This window comes from Phaethon lepturus, unplaced genomic scaffold, assembly GCF_000687285.1.
Source record: "Phaethon lepturus isolate BGI_N335 unplaced genomic scaffold, ASM68728v1 scaffold155, whole genome shotgun sequence".
NCBI lineage: Eukaryota > Metazoa > Chordata > Aves > Phaethontiformes > Phaethontidae > Phaethon > Phaethon lepturus.
The window spans coordinates 1-12,214 of NW_010538102.1; the positions used below are offsets into that span (position 1 = coordinate 1).

The 12,214-nt window shown below is 54.7% G+C and overlaps 1 protein-coding gene across 1 annotated transcript; it reads right to left on the reverse strand.

Annotated features, from left to right (window-relative positions):
• Positions 1-2,799: 2,799 nt before the first annotated feature.
• Positions 2,800-11,293, reverse strand: ZC3HC1 (zinc finger, C3HC-type containing 1). Its single transcript, XM_010286661.1, has 10 exons — positions 11,280-11,293; positions 11,080-11,191; positions 10,749-10,899; positions 8,574-8,657; positions 7,900-8,027; positions 6,262-6,419; positions 4,946-5,171; positions 4,244-4,450; positions 3,816-4,025; positions 2,800-2,868 (listed from the first exon to the last, which is right to left on the reverse strand). The coding sequence occupies exons 1-10, from the start codon at positions 11,291-11,293 to the stop codon at positions 2,800-2,802; spliced, it is 1,359 nt and encodes a 452-aa protein (XP_010284963.1).
• Between the last annotated feature and the right edge of the window lie 921 nt (positions 11,294-12,214).

Sequence of the window (12,214 nt, forward strand, 5' to 3'; positions counted from 1 at the left end):
CCAGGGTGGGGTGGCCAGTGTCACCCCGGGGAAGCCACCATTGAACACACTCCCCAGATCGCCAGCTGGGCAGGTGGCAAACAGCCAGGCCTCGCAGCACGACTCACCGTGCTGGCTTTCCAGTGCGACACCGGCAAAGCATTTCCCGGTGCCTCGGTTTACCCAACCGGACGGGGGAAGGTACCCGCCAGCACCCCGGAGGTGACAGCGGGGCGCGTGACGATGGCGTTAATGGGTGTCTCTCAAGTGCTCTGGCGTGGCACCTCCACGCCCGGGGCGGACATCCCGCATTCCTGACCCCAGCATCACCCCAAAAATTTGCACCAACACTTCCTCCCCACACAGGGAGGAGACTCAGCCAGGGAACCCCGAAAAGCCCAAGCAAATGGATAACTTCACCCCACAAGCGTGTGTGGGGTCATTTCCTCCATTAATGACCCAACGTGCCCCTCCAGCCCCAAGTCCAGCTGGGGCAGGGGATAACCCTGGGGCAGCGGGGGGGGGGGGGGCGGGGCACAAGCGCCGCTGGGGGCGGGCGGGGGGAGGGGGGGGGGGGGGTGCAGATCCACAGTCCGGTTGAGCTGCGTCAGAGATGCAAAGGGGAAGGGGGTTTATATTTGAGCAGAGGGAGAGGTGATCCCCATTTTCCCAGCCCTCGATGCTCCCTGACCAGTTCCAGGCAACTGGGAGAACCAGAAGGGAAAAATCAGTATTTTTCCTTAATTTCTTTAAACCGTTGTATTTTGTCTATGTAATACCGTCATTTTGCAATGGGGATAACTTCAGGATAACAGGCACTGCGATGGCATCCTGTCCCTTTTGGGGAGGTAGGGTAGGTGTTACCCTTAAGACCACTCTTGCAGCACCCAGACCCCCATACGTGGGCACACAGCAGGTTTGGGGCCCCTCTGAGGTCTCTTGGGTCTGAAAATGGAGGTAGCATGGGCAAGGGGGGTGGCTGGTCTTGCCCACCTGGCATGGGGACGTTGCTCCCCCCCCCAGTGTGGGTGCACCCCATGGTTTGTGGGGTCGTTCCCTGACCATGGCAGGGACAGGCAAAGGGGGAGAGCACGGGGGGTGTCAGAAGCCATGGGGAACAGGGCAGATGTGGTGAGCAGGGGCAGCCATGGGGAGTTATGGGAGAACATTGGAGAAGGGGGGACCTGGGGAGCCAGAGTTCTGGGAAGAGGGGAAGCTATAGGGACCCACAGGGAGCTATAAGGAGTGGGGGGAAGCTATGGGGGATGAGGGAAGCTAGGGAAAACCATGGAGGGGGTGCTGGGGAAGGGGCTCCGCCATGCTGCAACACAGAGTCCAGCCCACCCTCACCCCTCTGGGGGTACCCAGGGTGTATGGGGAGGTGACACCTCCATCTGCACCCCAATTTCCAGCAGACTATGGCCATGAGGTGAAGCAGCCCCTCGTTAGCGCCAGGCAATTAGGACCCTCTTAGGAAAGGAAGGTGACCCACCCAAACTCAAGCCCTGCTGCTCCTCATGGGGCTTCCTGCCAGCACCCACCCAAGAAGCCAGCAGGTAAAGGGTGTCCCTCAGAAGCAGCCCTGGGGTGGGCACACCCACAAGTTTTGGGGTTCAGGAAGAGCAGGGATCAGCCCTGACCAAGGCAGCTGCTGCCTTCTGAGGCACAGAGTAACCAGAAAATGCCCCGAATAGGATGGGGCAAGAGATGATGCAGGAAAAAACAACACTAGAGCTGGGGCAACTAAAGCAGGGCCTCCTCCTCCAAAGCGGGTTCCTTTGCACCAAAAAAAAAAAAAAAAAAAAAGAGTGGGGCAGCGGGGTAGCATTTCTGTGCCTTCACACACATCCATGTAACTGCAGCAGACCTGGGGTGAGGAAGTTTGGTTGTGCCTGGATTGTCTGTGGAATCTGAGCCCTCCCCAAAGGCCCTTCTCCGACATCCTCAAGGATGAGGATGACAGATCAGGGCCTCCCTTCTTGGCTGCTTGTCCCCCTTCTACAGAGACCAGTCCTTCCCCAGCACCCAGCCTTGTGGCCCCATGCCACGGGAAGTCCTAACTCCCCTCTTCCAGGGCTCTGGCTGCATCCCAACCTCCCCTGTACTCTGGCCCAGGTGATTTCTCACCCTGGAAAGGCTATCAGCCCCCAACTAAATCTGCTTTGGGCAGCTGATTCCTGGGGCAGGCACTGGGGTACGAGGCTGGGGGCTGTGTGTAGAGGAGCTGAGGCTTTGGCAGAGACCCCGCATCAGGCAGGGGAGACAATGAAATGAGGAATGGGAAACAGGAGAGGGAAGCAGCTGGACACTGATCCCACAAAGACAAGCATCCCAAGGGATACAGGAGCCACATGCTAGGTGCAGAGCTCACCCTGCCCCGAGAAGAAGCACCGCACCAGCAGTAAGAAAAAATAAATAAAAAAAACAAAGTGAAATGTTTATTCCCACCTGGCGACACTTCCCTGCGCCGCTGGTGGTGGGTCACAGCTGGACAAGATGGTCACCCACGTGAGGTGACCACTTCTCCTCATTCGCCCCGCACGCCTGCGGCACGTCCCGGCTCCAGTCGGGGCTGTTGAAGCCCTCGGGGCCAAGGGCTACAGCAGCGATTTGCAAAGGCAGGGGGCTTCAAGGAAGGCAGTCAGGGAGGAGGGGGTCCCAGCAGCTGCTGGGGGCTGTGTTTGGCACGGAGCCTCCTCAGCATCCCCTCCCTGGGGCACAGACCTGCCGCGGGAGCGACTGCGAACTGGATCTCTGACGAACTGACGTTGATGGCCTGTGCTGGCAGGCAGGCAGCAGTTCCCAGAGGCAGCAGTCCATTCAGGAGGCATTCATGCTCTCCCACTGCCGGAAAATGCGGAACACCTTGCAGGACTTCACTGAAAGACTCTGCGAGAGAGGGGAGCAAAGCGACAACCGAAGGTTAAGGCACCACAACAGCACCTGCAACTGCCACCAACTTGCCTCCAAAGCACATGAGGAAAAACAACAGCAAAAAGAAAAAAGCCATCTGAAATATCCTAATTGGCTGCCAGGACATCAATTTGCTCCTCTTCTTTGTTAGCTCTATTTACCAGAACCCGGAGGGGAGAACAGCAAGGTGACTGCAAGCAAGCAGCAGGACAGGACTCCAGTCGTCCCTGCTCCAGCTGGGGCTCTTGCCTCCAGCTTGTGTCTGGTCCCACAGGACCTGCTGGTGCTTTCCCAGCACGTGGCACAGCCAGAAGGGACCGACCTGTTAGGGACACAACTCGTGTGAAGTCCCCAAGACAAATGCTGAAGCAGGACTGTTCCACCAGTCCCTGCAGCTCAGCACCAAGCAAAGCAGGGAGGGAGCCAGCAGGAGAAATCCAAGTGGATAACGGGGCCCAGGGAGGCAGCAGCAGGTATCAGGGAGGGGGGCTGTGGCCTTGACTCTGCTCCCCTGGCTCAGCAAACCCACTGGTCCAACAGCCTGGGGCTGGTGGCCACAAAAGCCAGTGGTCAGTATGTCTGCAGAGGGGGTTGGGAGTTCCCTGTCGGGACATGAAACTGGATCTTGGGCAGCACTGAACTGCTGGGGAAAGGCTGTTATTTATAGCAGCCCTTGAGCAGACCTGCACACAACACATCATTGTAACGGATGAGACCCAGCTGAGAGGCTGTCAGCGCAGCCGGAGGGGAAGCTGAGACTCTGCAGACACACATTTGGTCCTTGCCACCCAGCTGGGCTTGCATTTAGCCCAAATGAAGCCCATCTACCCCAAACACCGCCTAAAGCCTTTCAGCCCTGGGCAAGGCTGGAGCAAACAGTGTTTGAGCACTTGGTTTCGGGGCCAGGGATCCCGCAGGCTCACCACAGGCTCCGTCTCAGGCACTCTGTCGCACTTTCTGGTGGCAAGGAGCGTGTTCAGTACCACTCGCCAGCCCGGCTCTGGCTTCGCAGGCTCCTTCTCCATCTGGGTCACAGTATCCTGCGGGGCTTCCCCTCCCTCCACTGCATTGACCCAGGGACACCAGTCACGATGCTGTGAGCTGGGGTCAAAGAAGCTCCTCAAAGAAGTGTCCTGAGTGGGGGAGGAGATGACAGAGAAGGACAGCAATAGCATGGTTTAAAACAAACTCCAATGACAAGATAAAACCCTCTCCGTGCCTAAACACCAGCTCTGAGCTGGCCCAGAGCTGCGCTACAGGGACAGCACTGGTCCCTGGATCAGCAGCACCCTGCCCAGATCCCTCTCCTCCCCACCCAGGCTCTTCCTGCGCCTGCACCCAGGTCACTCACCGAGCTGCTGGAAGAGGAGAGCCGTGCCTGCTTGGCTCTGCGGAGAGGACTGGATGGCACCTCCATGTTGTCCCCCTGCCCCATGCTACGGGTGATGGGGCGGCTCCTCAGAGCAGGGCTGGCCACCTCCAACTCACCTCGGTCCATGGGGATGGGAGAGTCCCAGCCCCGGGGGCGAGAGATGGCTGGGGACGGGCTTTTCTCCTGCTGCCAGTGGGGAGAGAACAAGGAATTAATAGAGCTCCTCTGGTCACCAGCATGTCCTCTGCCCGAAGTGGACAGGGGGCCCTGCCCAGCTCAAACAAGAGATCAAAGCCTTCTCAGCCATCCTGGCAGGAGTTGTGCCACCTTCCCTTCACACCAGCAGCATCTTAGACGTGTCTAGTTGGACACGGGTGAAGGCACCCCCTGACTTAGAGCACCTGGAGTTAGACAAGCCTCAGTACCCTGGCTGGAAAGGCCCTTTTTTTTTCCCCTCCTGCAGGATGGCTGAGGGAGGGGAGGACAGAGAGCTGCAAAGGGCAGGGGTAAAGGCAGCAGCAACCCATGGATGTTGTATGTTGCCCATGGCTGAGGACACAGCACCAAGATGAACCTCTTTCAGGGTAAATGGCAGTGGACACCCAAACTACATCAGTGTCCTGTGTGCTCCTGCATCACCCAGACACCCCGAGCTCATGGGCTGGCTGAGCTGGGCCATACCTGCTCAGAGCCCGGAGGGAGTGTGTCTTGGCTCCGTGTGAGCATCCTGCGTGGAGACGTGGGCATGAGTGGTAAGCGCTCAGTGGGTGCTGGCGGAGCACTGCTGGGGCTGCAGGAGTCCAGCTCCGGCCCCGCAGATTCCAGCTGGTGAAAGCCCCACAATCCCACCTTCCTCATGCAGCGGGAGCAGGTGATCACCGAGAGGTGCACAGAGCCAGACGCAGCACTGCGGAGACAGAGCCAAGTCATGAGAGAAGGTCAGGGACGAGCCTGGGCCCTCCCCCAAAAACGCTTTCAGAACAGATGCAGGTATTTGGCAGAGCACAGGAATGGTTTCAGTCACAGGTACCTGAGCCAGCATGTTTCAAGACATCAGTACCCCTGGGCTGAAGCACAGACTTACTGTTTTTGCAGCCCTGTGTGCTATGAAGTAAAACAAGTCCATTAAAACCCATCTATAGTGTTAATTTACACTGGCTTGGTTACATTATGGCCTCAAGTTGCGCCAGGGGAGGTTTAGATTGGATATTAGGAAAAATTTCTTCACTGAGAGGGTGGTCAGGCATTGGAACAGGCTGCCCAGGGAGGTGGTGGAGTCACCATCTCTGGAAGTGTTCAGAAAACGTGTGGATGTGGCACTTCAGGACATGGTTTAGGGAACACGGTGGCGCTGGATTAATGGTTGGACTTGATGATCTTGAAGGTCCTTTCCAACCTAGTGATTCTGTGTGTGATTCTGTGTGTGATTTTGGCTTGCCATGAAGCAGGACCACACTCAGTTATGGCATATCAGCGAGAGTGTCCCCATCCTCAGCCCCTGAACTGCTCAGCCACAGCGGCAGCTTTGCTTTTCCCCACCGTAAGCCCTTTTCCAGCCTGGACCATAAGAGATCGCTTCACCTTCAGCAAGCTGCCTCAGGCACAGTATGGCTGTTGTGCTCACAGCATATGCTTTGGGAAGCCACAAACCTTCCCTCCCTTCCTGCAGGCCTGACAAGCAATGAAAGTGTTACTGAGGATGACATTTCAGGGATTGACTTCAACATCTAAATCAGCAATGAGCAGGGCAACCAACAACTCAGTTGTTTCAGACTCTTTGCCATCTCAGGGAAACATCTATTTTAGAGTAGGTAGCTTTGCACTGGGGTTTCTGGAAGTCTGTCAATTTTAATGGCTGGAGATAATAAAATAGTGAAATAGGGGATACTGAACATTTCACAGGAGGGACATCTGCATTCTTCCAGCCTCTTACAGGTTTCACTGCAACCACAAACTGTGGCAGACACTTCAGCATCAGTCCTAACACCACTACCCACCCGCAAGTCCAGCCGCACAGAGCCAGGATGCAGGCAGGAACGTGCACTTGCAGGATTTCTGTGGCAAACTTCATCGGTGGTTTCTCTCCCTCAGTTTTGTGCTCTAGCTCCTCTCCAATCAGCTGGAGAAGCAGACTGATCTTCTCCTCCGTCAGGGACTGCAGGGCAGAGAAAAGTGGCAGAGCTAGCAGTTAGAGGCAGTCGGATAATATACATTGCTTCTACTCACAAACCACGTCCTACATGGAGAAAAATCCCTTTTTCACTCCCCGAAAGGGCTGGGTGCATGAGCTTGCACCCTCAGCACTTCGACTCTGGTTAACAGGCAAAAAGCCACACAGTGATGGCTTCCTCCTGCCTTGTGCCTGTCTGACTCTCCCCATTGTGTGGGCTGGGTTCAAGTACCATTTACTCCCTTGAGCACATGTGGGGACAGTGGAGCAGGTCACAGCTCCACTGCTCATAGTGAGCACAAGCCTGAACAGCTCCCATCCATCCTTCCGATCCCGGGGAGGCAGCAGGGGCTGTGCACGGGCAAACCACGAGTGCTTCTGGGGCCATTGCTGAGACACGGTGAGAAATGAGAGTCCCCAAAGGCTGTCAGTTGGGCTCCAGACCTTGCTGCTAATGGGACAGCTGGGGATTTAAATATGGAGATGCGATACATCCATTAGCTTTATGCTGTCTCTTCTTGGGGGGCTCTGCTGGGTTTCACAGCTCAGCCAGCCCATAGCAGCAACCATAAAACAGCTCTGTGATTTCTACTGAATGGACGAAAAGTTCCCCGGTTCCCACATGGCTTCTCTCTGCTGAGAATTCTGCCATCTGCTTCCCGGCAAGCAAGTGCCCAACAAGCCAGACTTGGCTGGAGTAGAGCGGGGCCTGGCCAGGTCCCTACAAGGAGGCAATCCCACACTTGCTCCTGGCTGTGGCTACGCTCCAGCCTCCTGTGCCATAGCTCCTGCTCTTCCCTCCAGCCTGCTGAGCCTCCTCACATGACTGCCTCGCACAAGAGGCCCCCCTGTACCGCACTCACTGGGCTCCCTCACCTACACATGCTTCTGCCCACACCTCTGCTCCAGGGCAGCCTTGGGCACCTCAAACTCTCGATCCCACGTAACGCAATGACTGACTCCAGTTTTGTGGGATCCCAGCTAAAGGAGCAATCCACAGGCTGCTGCATCTCACAGACTGCTTGGAGGTAATGAACAGGGGTGGGAGCTGCCAAGGAGAGCTCCCAAAGGAGTCTGTGGGACCCCAAATCACGTCTACCAGGCACCAGAGAGCACCATGCACCGCAGGAAAGGCGCAGAGCGGGAACTGGACGCTACAGCCCACTTCCTACCTGCAACACCGTGGTGACGTGACCCAGCTATGCCTGTGTTGATCAAGGGCTTGCATGGCAGATAAGCCTTTCCAAACTCCCTTTTACATGCTTCCAGAAACACCGGGTGAAACCACCATGAGGGGAACATCCGAGGAGGAAGCCAAAGTGATGACAGACCACACACATGCAAGCTGAAGTCTTCGATTTGAATCTCACAACTGTTTCGGTCAGGGTTTGCACAGCACGGGTGTCCCTGGCATCATCACTGGGGACTTGAGCACACCCGATCGCAGGGGCAGGCGGGAACTCACCATGTTTTTCATGTCTTCTGGTCTGAGGGAGGGCAGCTGCAGCTCCAGCTGACACAGGCTCTGAAAGCGGTCCAAAAAGTCCTGGAGAAGGGCTCTGGGTTCATCCACCAGTAACATGGCAAAGCGATCTGGTGAAAGTAAACACGGGAGGCCTGAGCTGTGCCACCAGCCTTCCCGCCCCCTCCTTATCCCACAGGGCAAGAGAGGAGATGAGTCCAGCCAAGGTCTCCCCATAATGGTTTCTTGGCTTTTAAAAGAAAAGCTGAGCACAGCCTTTTTCCTTTGCAACCACCCTTTCCCATGCAGCACAGCTTTGAAGAACAGATCTATCATGCTTTGAGCATTCCAGCCTCCCCTGTCCTCTCCCAGTTACAACCCTAAAAGCATTTTAACTGCCCGAGAGGCACACAAAGGTTAAGAGAGGGTAGGTACAGCCCAGCCTGGGGCTCCAGCCACGGCTCAGTTGTTTATTTGCTGAGGCTGCTCAGAGACATCGCTTTGCCACTGTGTGTTTCACTGTCCCCACAGGGAAAAAGAGGACTGTGACACTGCCTGCTTTGACAACTTGAAGAGAAACCACAATTCCTACAACAGCAGACAAGGGCAGCGACAGAAAGGGAGAAAAGAGAGAATAATGCCAGACATGCGTAATAACCAGGCTCTGAGACACCAACCTGGGCAGGGGCTGTCTGGCCAGAAGCAGAACTTCTCATGAGCGGTGCACAAGGCCTTCTTCAGCTCCACGCAGCGTTCCTTATCTGCAAGGCAAAGCTCACTTCTACTCCCCTGCGGAGCCACCTCCTCGGGGAATAGTTGGGAAAACCAAACCAGGAGAGGAAGGCACCAAGCTACGAGGGCTTCCCTGCTCCTCCCGTTCAGCATGGCTCAGGTGACGGATGCCACCTGAGGCTGTAGGTTGCAGAGCCTGAAGCTCTCACCTCAGACTCATCTCCCTCCCCACCAAAACGAGCTGTTGCACCTCCAGCCTCCCTGCAGGCAACCACAGAGCGGCAGTTCCTGCAACAGCAAAGGCAGGCTGGGCTCAAGGGGTTATCTTCACAACAGCAAACGTCATCAGATCGGTTCCACCTCCCTGCAGCCAAAATCCCCTCCCGTTCCCAGGCATGGCAACCACAGAGCAGGGGAACCTGCCACACTGCACGGCAGTGCAGTAGCAACACAGCTCAAAGCAACCACGGGCACAGGGACCGCCTGCTCTTGCCAGTTTTACCTCCTGGGCTGCTGCCAGTCCCTAGTTAACTCACCTGACCCCTCTGCCCTGGCTGTAGGAGTCAAATCACAGCCATATCTGGAAATCAAGCTTCCCAAAAAAAGATTTGATACTTATTTTAACATAGTCACACCTTTCAGAAAGAAATCATTTCTTTTTCAATTTATTTTTCAAGCCCTTCTTCCAACCTCTGATTATTTTAGATTTTCGTAAACCAGTGCGATTACCAACAGAAAAATTAGGCCAAGGTTTATTTAAAAAGGATAGTCTGGACAAACAGCAGACGTCAATATTCAGAGTGACCCCAAAGGAAATGCTCATGCAGTCCCCTATAACACATGGCCCACACTGCATTTGTCAGACATCAGGGCTGCGCTCTCTGTTACCTTCCAGATAACCAGGGCAGGGACTTGCAGTCAAGAAAATTGTGAAGTGGAGATGACACTTAATTGTGGTGGAGTAATAAACATCTTTTTGCAGAGGACAGATACAGCTAAAGGAAAATAGAGGTCTGGGCAGGTGATAAAGCACAGGCCATCACTATCCTGTGGCTCATGAGCGATGCTCACGCCGTGGGGCCGAATCACACCATGGAGGCAGGTGTTCCTGCCACACTCAGCCTCACATTGTCCAGCGTGGGAGAGACACGAGCTGTTACTGCTCCCTGCCAGCATCAGGAGTGGCCAATGCTCTGCGGGCAGGGGAAAGAAACTGGTGCTGGGCCTGGGCAGGGAGCTCGGTAAGGGTAACAGGAGGGCGAGCTTTATGGCTGGTAGTGCCAGTAGTTTAAAGAGGGCAGTGGAGGAGTTTATTAATTAAATTACACAATGTGACCACCTGAACAGACTGACTTGGTGACCAGCAGCCACCAACTAGCCCACATTAGAAAAATTTAGTGGAAGATCAAGTCAGCAGACTACGCATCCGGGAAACCATTTATAAAAGGATGTTAAGGTACTTGAATAGGTCCAGAGGACTGCAACAAAGCTGGTGAAAGGGCTGGAAGGCATGTCCTGTGAGGAGCGGCTAGGGGCTTCCGGCTTGTCTGGTTTGGAGAAAAGGAGGCTGATGGCAACCTCATTGCTCTCTACAGCTTCCAGAAGAAGGGAAGTGGAGAGGGAGGAGCTGAACTCTTCTCCCTGGGATCCAACAACAGGATGCATGGGAAAGGTTCAAAGCTGCATCAGGGGAGGCTCAGACTTGATATCAGGAAACATTTCTTTACTGAGAGGGCGGTCACACACTGGAACAGGCTTCCTAGAGAGGTGGTTGATGTCCCAAGCCTGGCAGTGTTTAAGAGGTATTTGGACAATGCCCTTAATAATATACTTTAACTCTTGGTCAGCCCTGAAGCAGTTGGGCAGTTGAACTAGATGCTTGTGATAGGTTACTTCCAACTGAACTACTCTTGTTCTAACCCATCTCAGACAAGAAGAGCAAAAAATTTCATGATGTTCTCAGAAACTAAAAGGAAATTTATTTGACCTGCACTTTATCTTCAAAGACAAACACCTAGCACCACCCAGGACAAGACTACAGAAGTCACTTATGATGAGGTACATAAACCCCCAAACCCTATTGCCCACGCCCCATACCAGCGGGACGCCAGCATACGTACACTTGTCGAAGTCAAAGGCGAGCTGCAGGCTCACGCAGAGGAAGGCCTGGCAGCTGGAGCACTTCAGCATGTCGCACTCCACGTTGGTCCAGCCGTACTTGGCGCAAACCAGGGGAGACAGCTCATGGGGTTTGCCCGCCCACTTCAGCGGGTGCTCATGTTAAGGATAAAACCCAGTAAATTATGTGTTAAACAGTTAAAGCTTTGGCCAGGGTTTATTTGGCCAAAGAAGAAAAGCCTCTGAGAAGATGGAGCCTGTGGGGAAGCCAAGGGGAGGGTGACAGCAAAGCAGGGTAGGGAATGGCTGGAAGCTCAGCATCAGAAAGGATATGGTGAATGTTTCTACTCTGCTGAAATAGGCTTCCTTGCTGGCAGACTCCAAGGAGAGAGCATCCATTTGAGAAGATCCATTAGCTGATTCTGACCAGTCAGGTGTTTCCCTCCTAAAAGGAACAGCAAGTCAGCAAGTGAAGCATCTGCACTGTCCTGGAGAGACTTCATTAATAAGAAATGCACAGACCGCTTTCTAACCTCTCATCCTTCATGTTTACCCTTAACAAGAATCCTTTCTCCAAAGCTCCTAAGCCCTGACTTTTAATTACTTTACTAATAAACAAATTAAAAAAGTATAATGCAACAAGCAAAGGTGCATATTAAACATTTCACGATGACCAACAGCAGTGTCGGATGGGGATCTGATGTGACAAGCAGGAGTTGGGGGCTCATTTTCCAAGCCCAGAGAAACCAGACCAACAATCACAGCATGTCTCTGAAGTCTGAGATGCAACTGAGCTCCTGGCACCTGGAACACTGGCTCCCGGCACTGGCATCTGTGCTCAGAACACCAGCCCTGCGGTGAGTGCTGCCCTTCAGCCTCTCCCCAGCACTCCTCCGCAGACCAAAACTTGGGGATGGATGGGTCAAAGGTGTACCGTGCCTTCAAGGGCGACTGTGGTTGCTTGGTTTTAGCCAGATACCACCAAAGCTCAGCCACTCAGTGTTCCCAGTGCCTCCTGGACTCCCCAGTGCCCACCAGTAACTCCTGTAACTCTCAGTGCCCCCCCAGATATGACCCCACACTTTTCAGGTCAGAGCCCCAGTCCATGGCCAGTTCAGCTTGCTCAGGCTGTGGGGACACCAGGACTCTACAGGTTGCTTACCTGCCCCTGCCCTCCCAGTGCCCCCCTACACTGCCTCCCAGTGCACACCAGTGCCTCCCACTGCCCATTACTGCCTCCCAGTATGCCAGTATCTCTCAGTTTCCGCTACTGCCTCCTTGTGCCTTAGTCCCTCAGTACTCCCAGTGCCACGAGTACTGCCTCCCAGTGCACCTTTGTCCCTCCAGTACTCCCAGTACCTCCTAGTTCCCCCAGTACTGCCTCCCAGTGCCCCCCTCCCGTACCTCCCAGTCGCTCCCAGCACACCCCAGCACCCTCATTTCCCAGTACTCCTCTCTCATTATAACT

Coding starts and splice junctions, on each gene's coding strand:
- ZC3HC1 (XM_010286661.1), bottom strand. Junction 6,420..7,899: donor CAGAAGACATGAAAAACATG/GTGAGTTCCCGC, acceptor TCTGCCCTGCAG/TCCCTGACGGAGGAGAAGAT. Junction 4,026..4,243: donor TCTCCTCTTCCAGCAGCTCG/GTGAGTGACCTG, acceptor TCCCCCACTCAG/GACACTTCTTTGAGGAGCTT.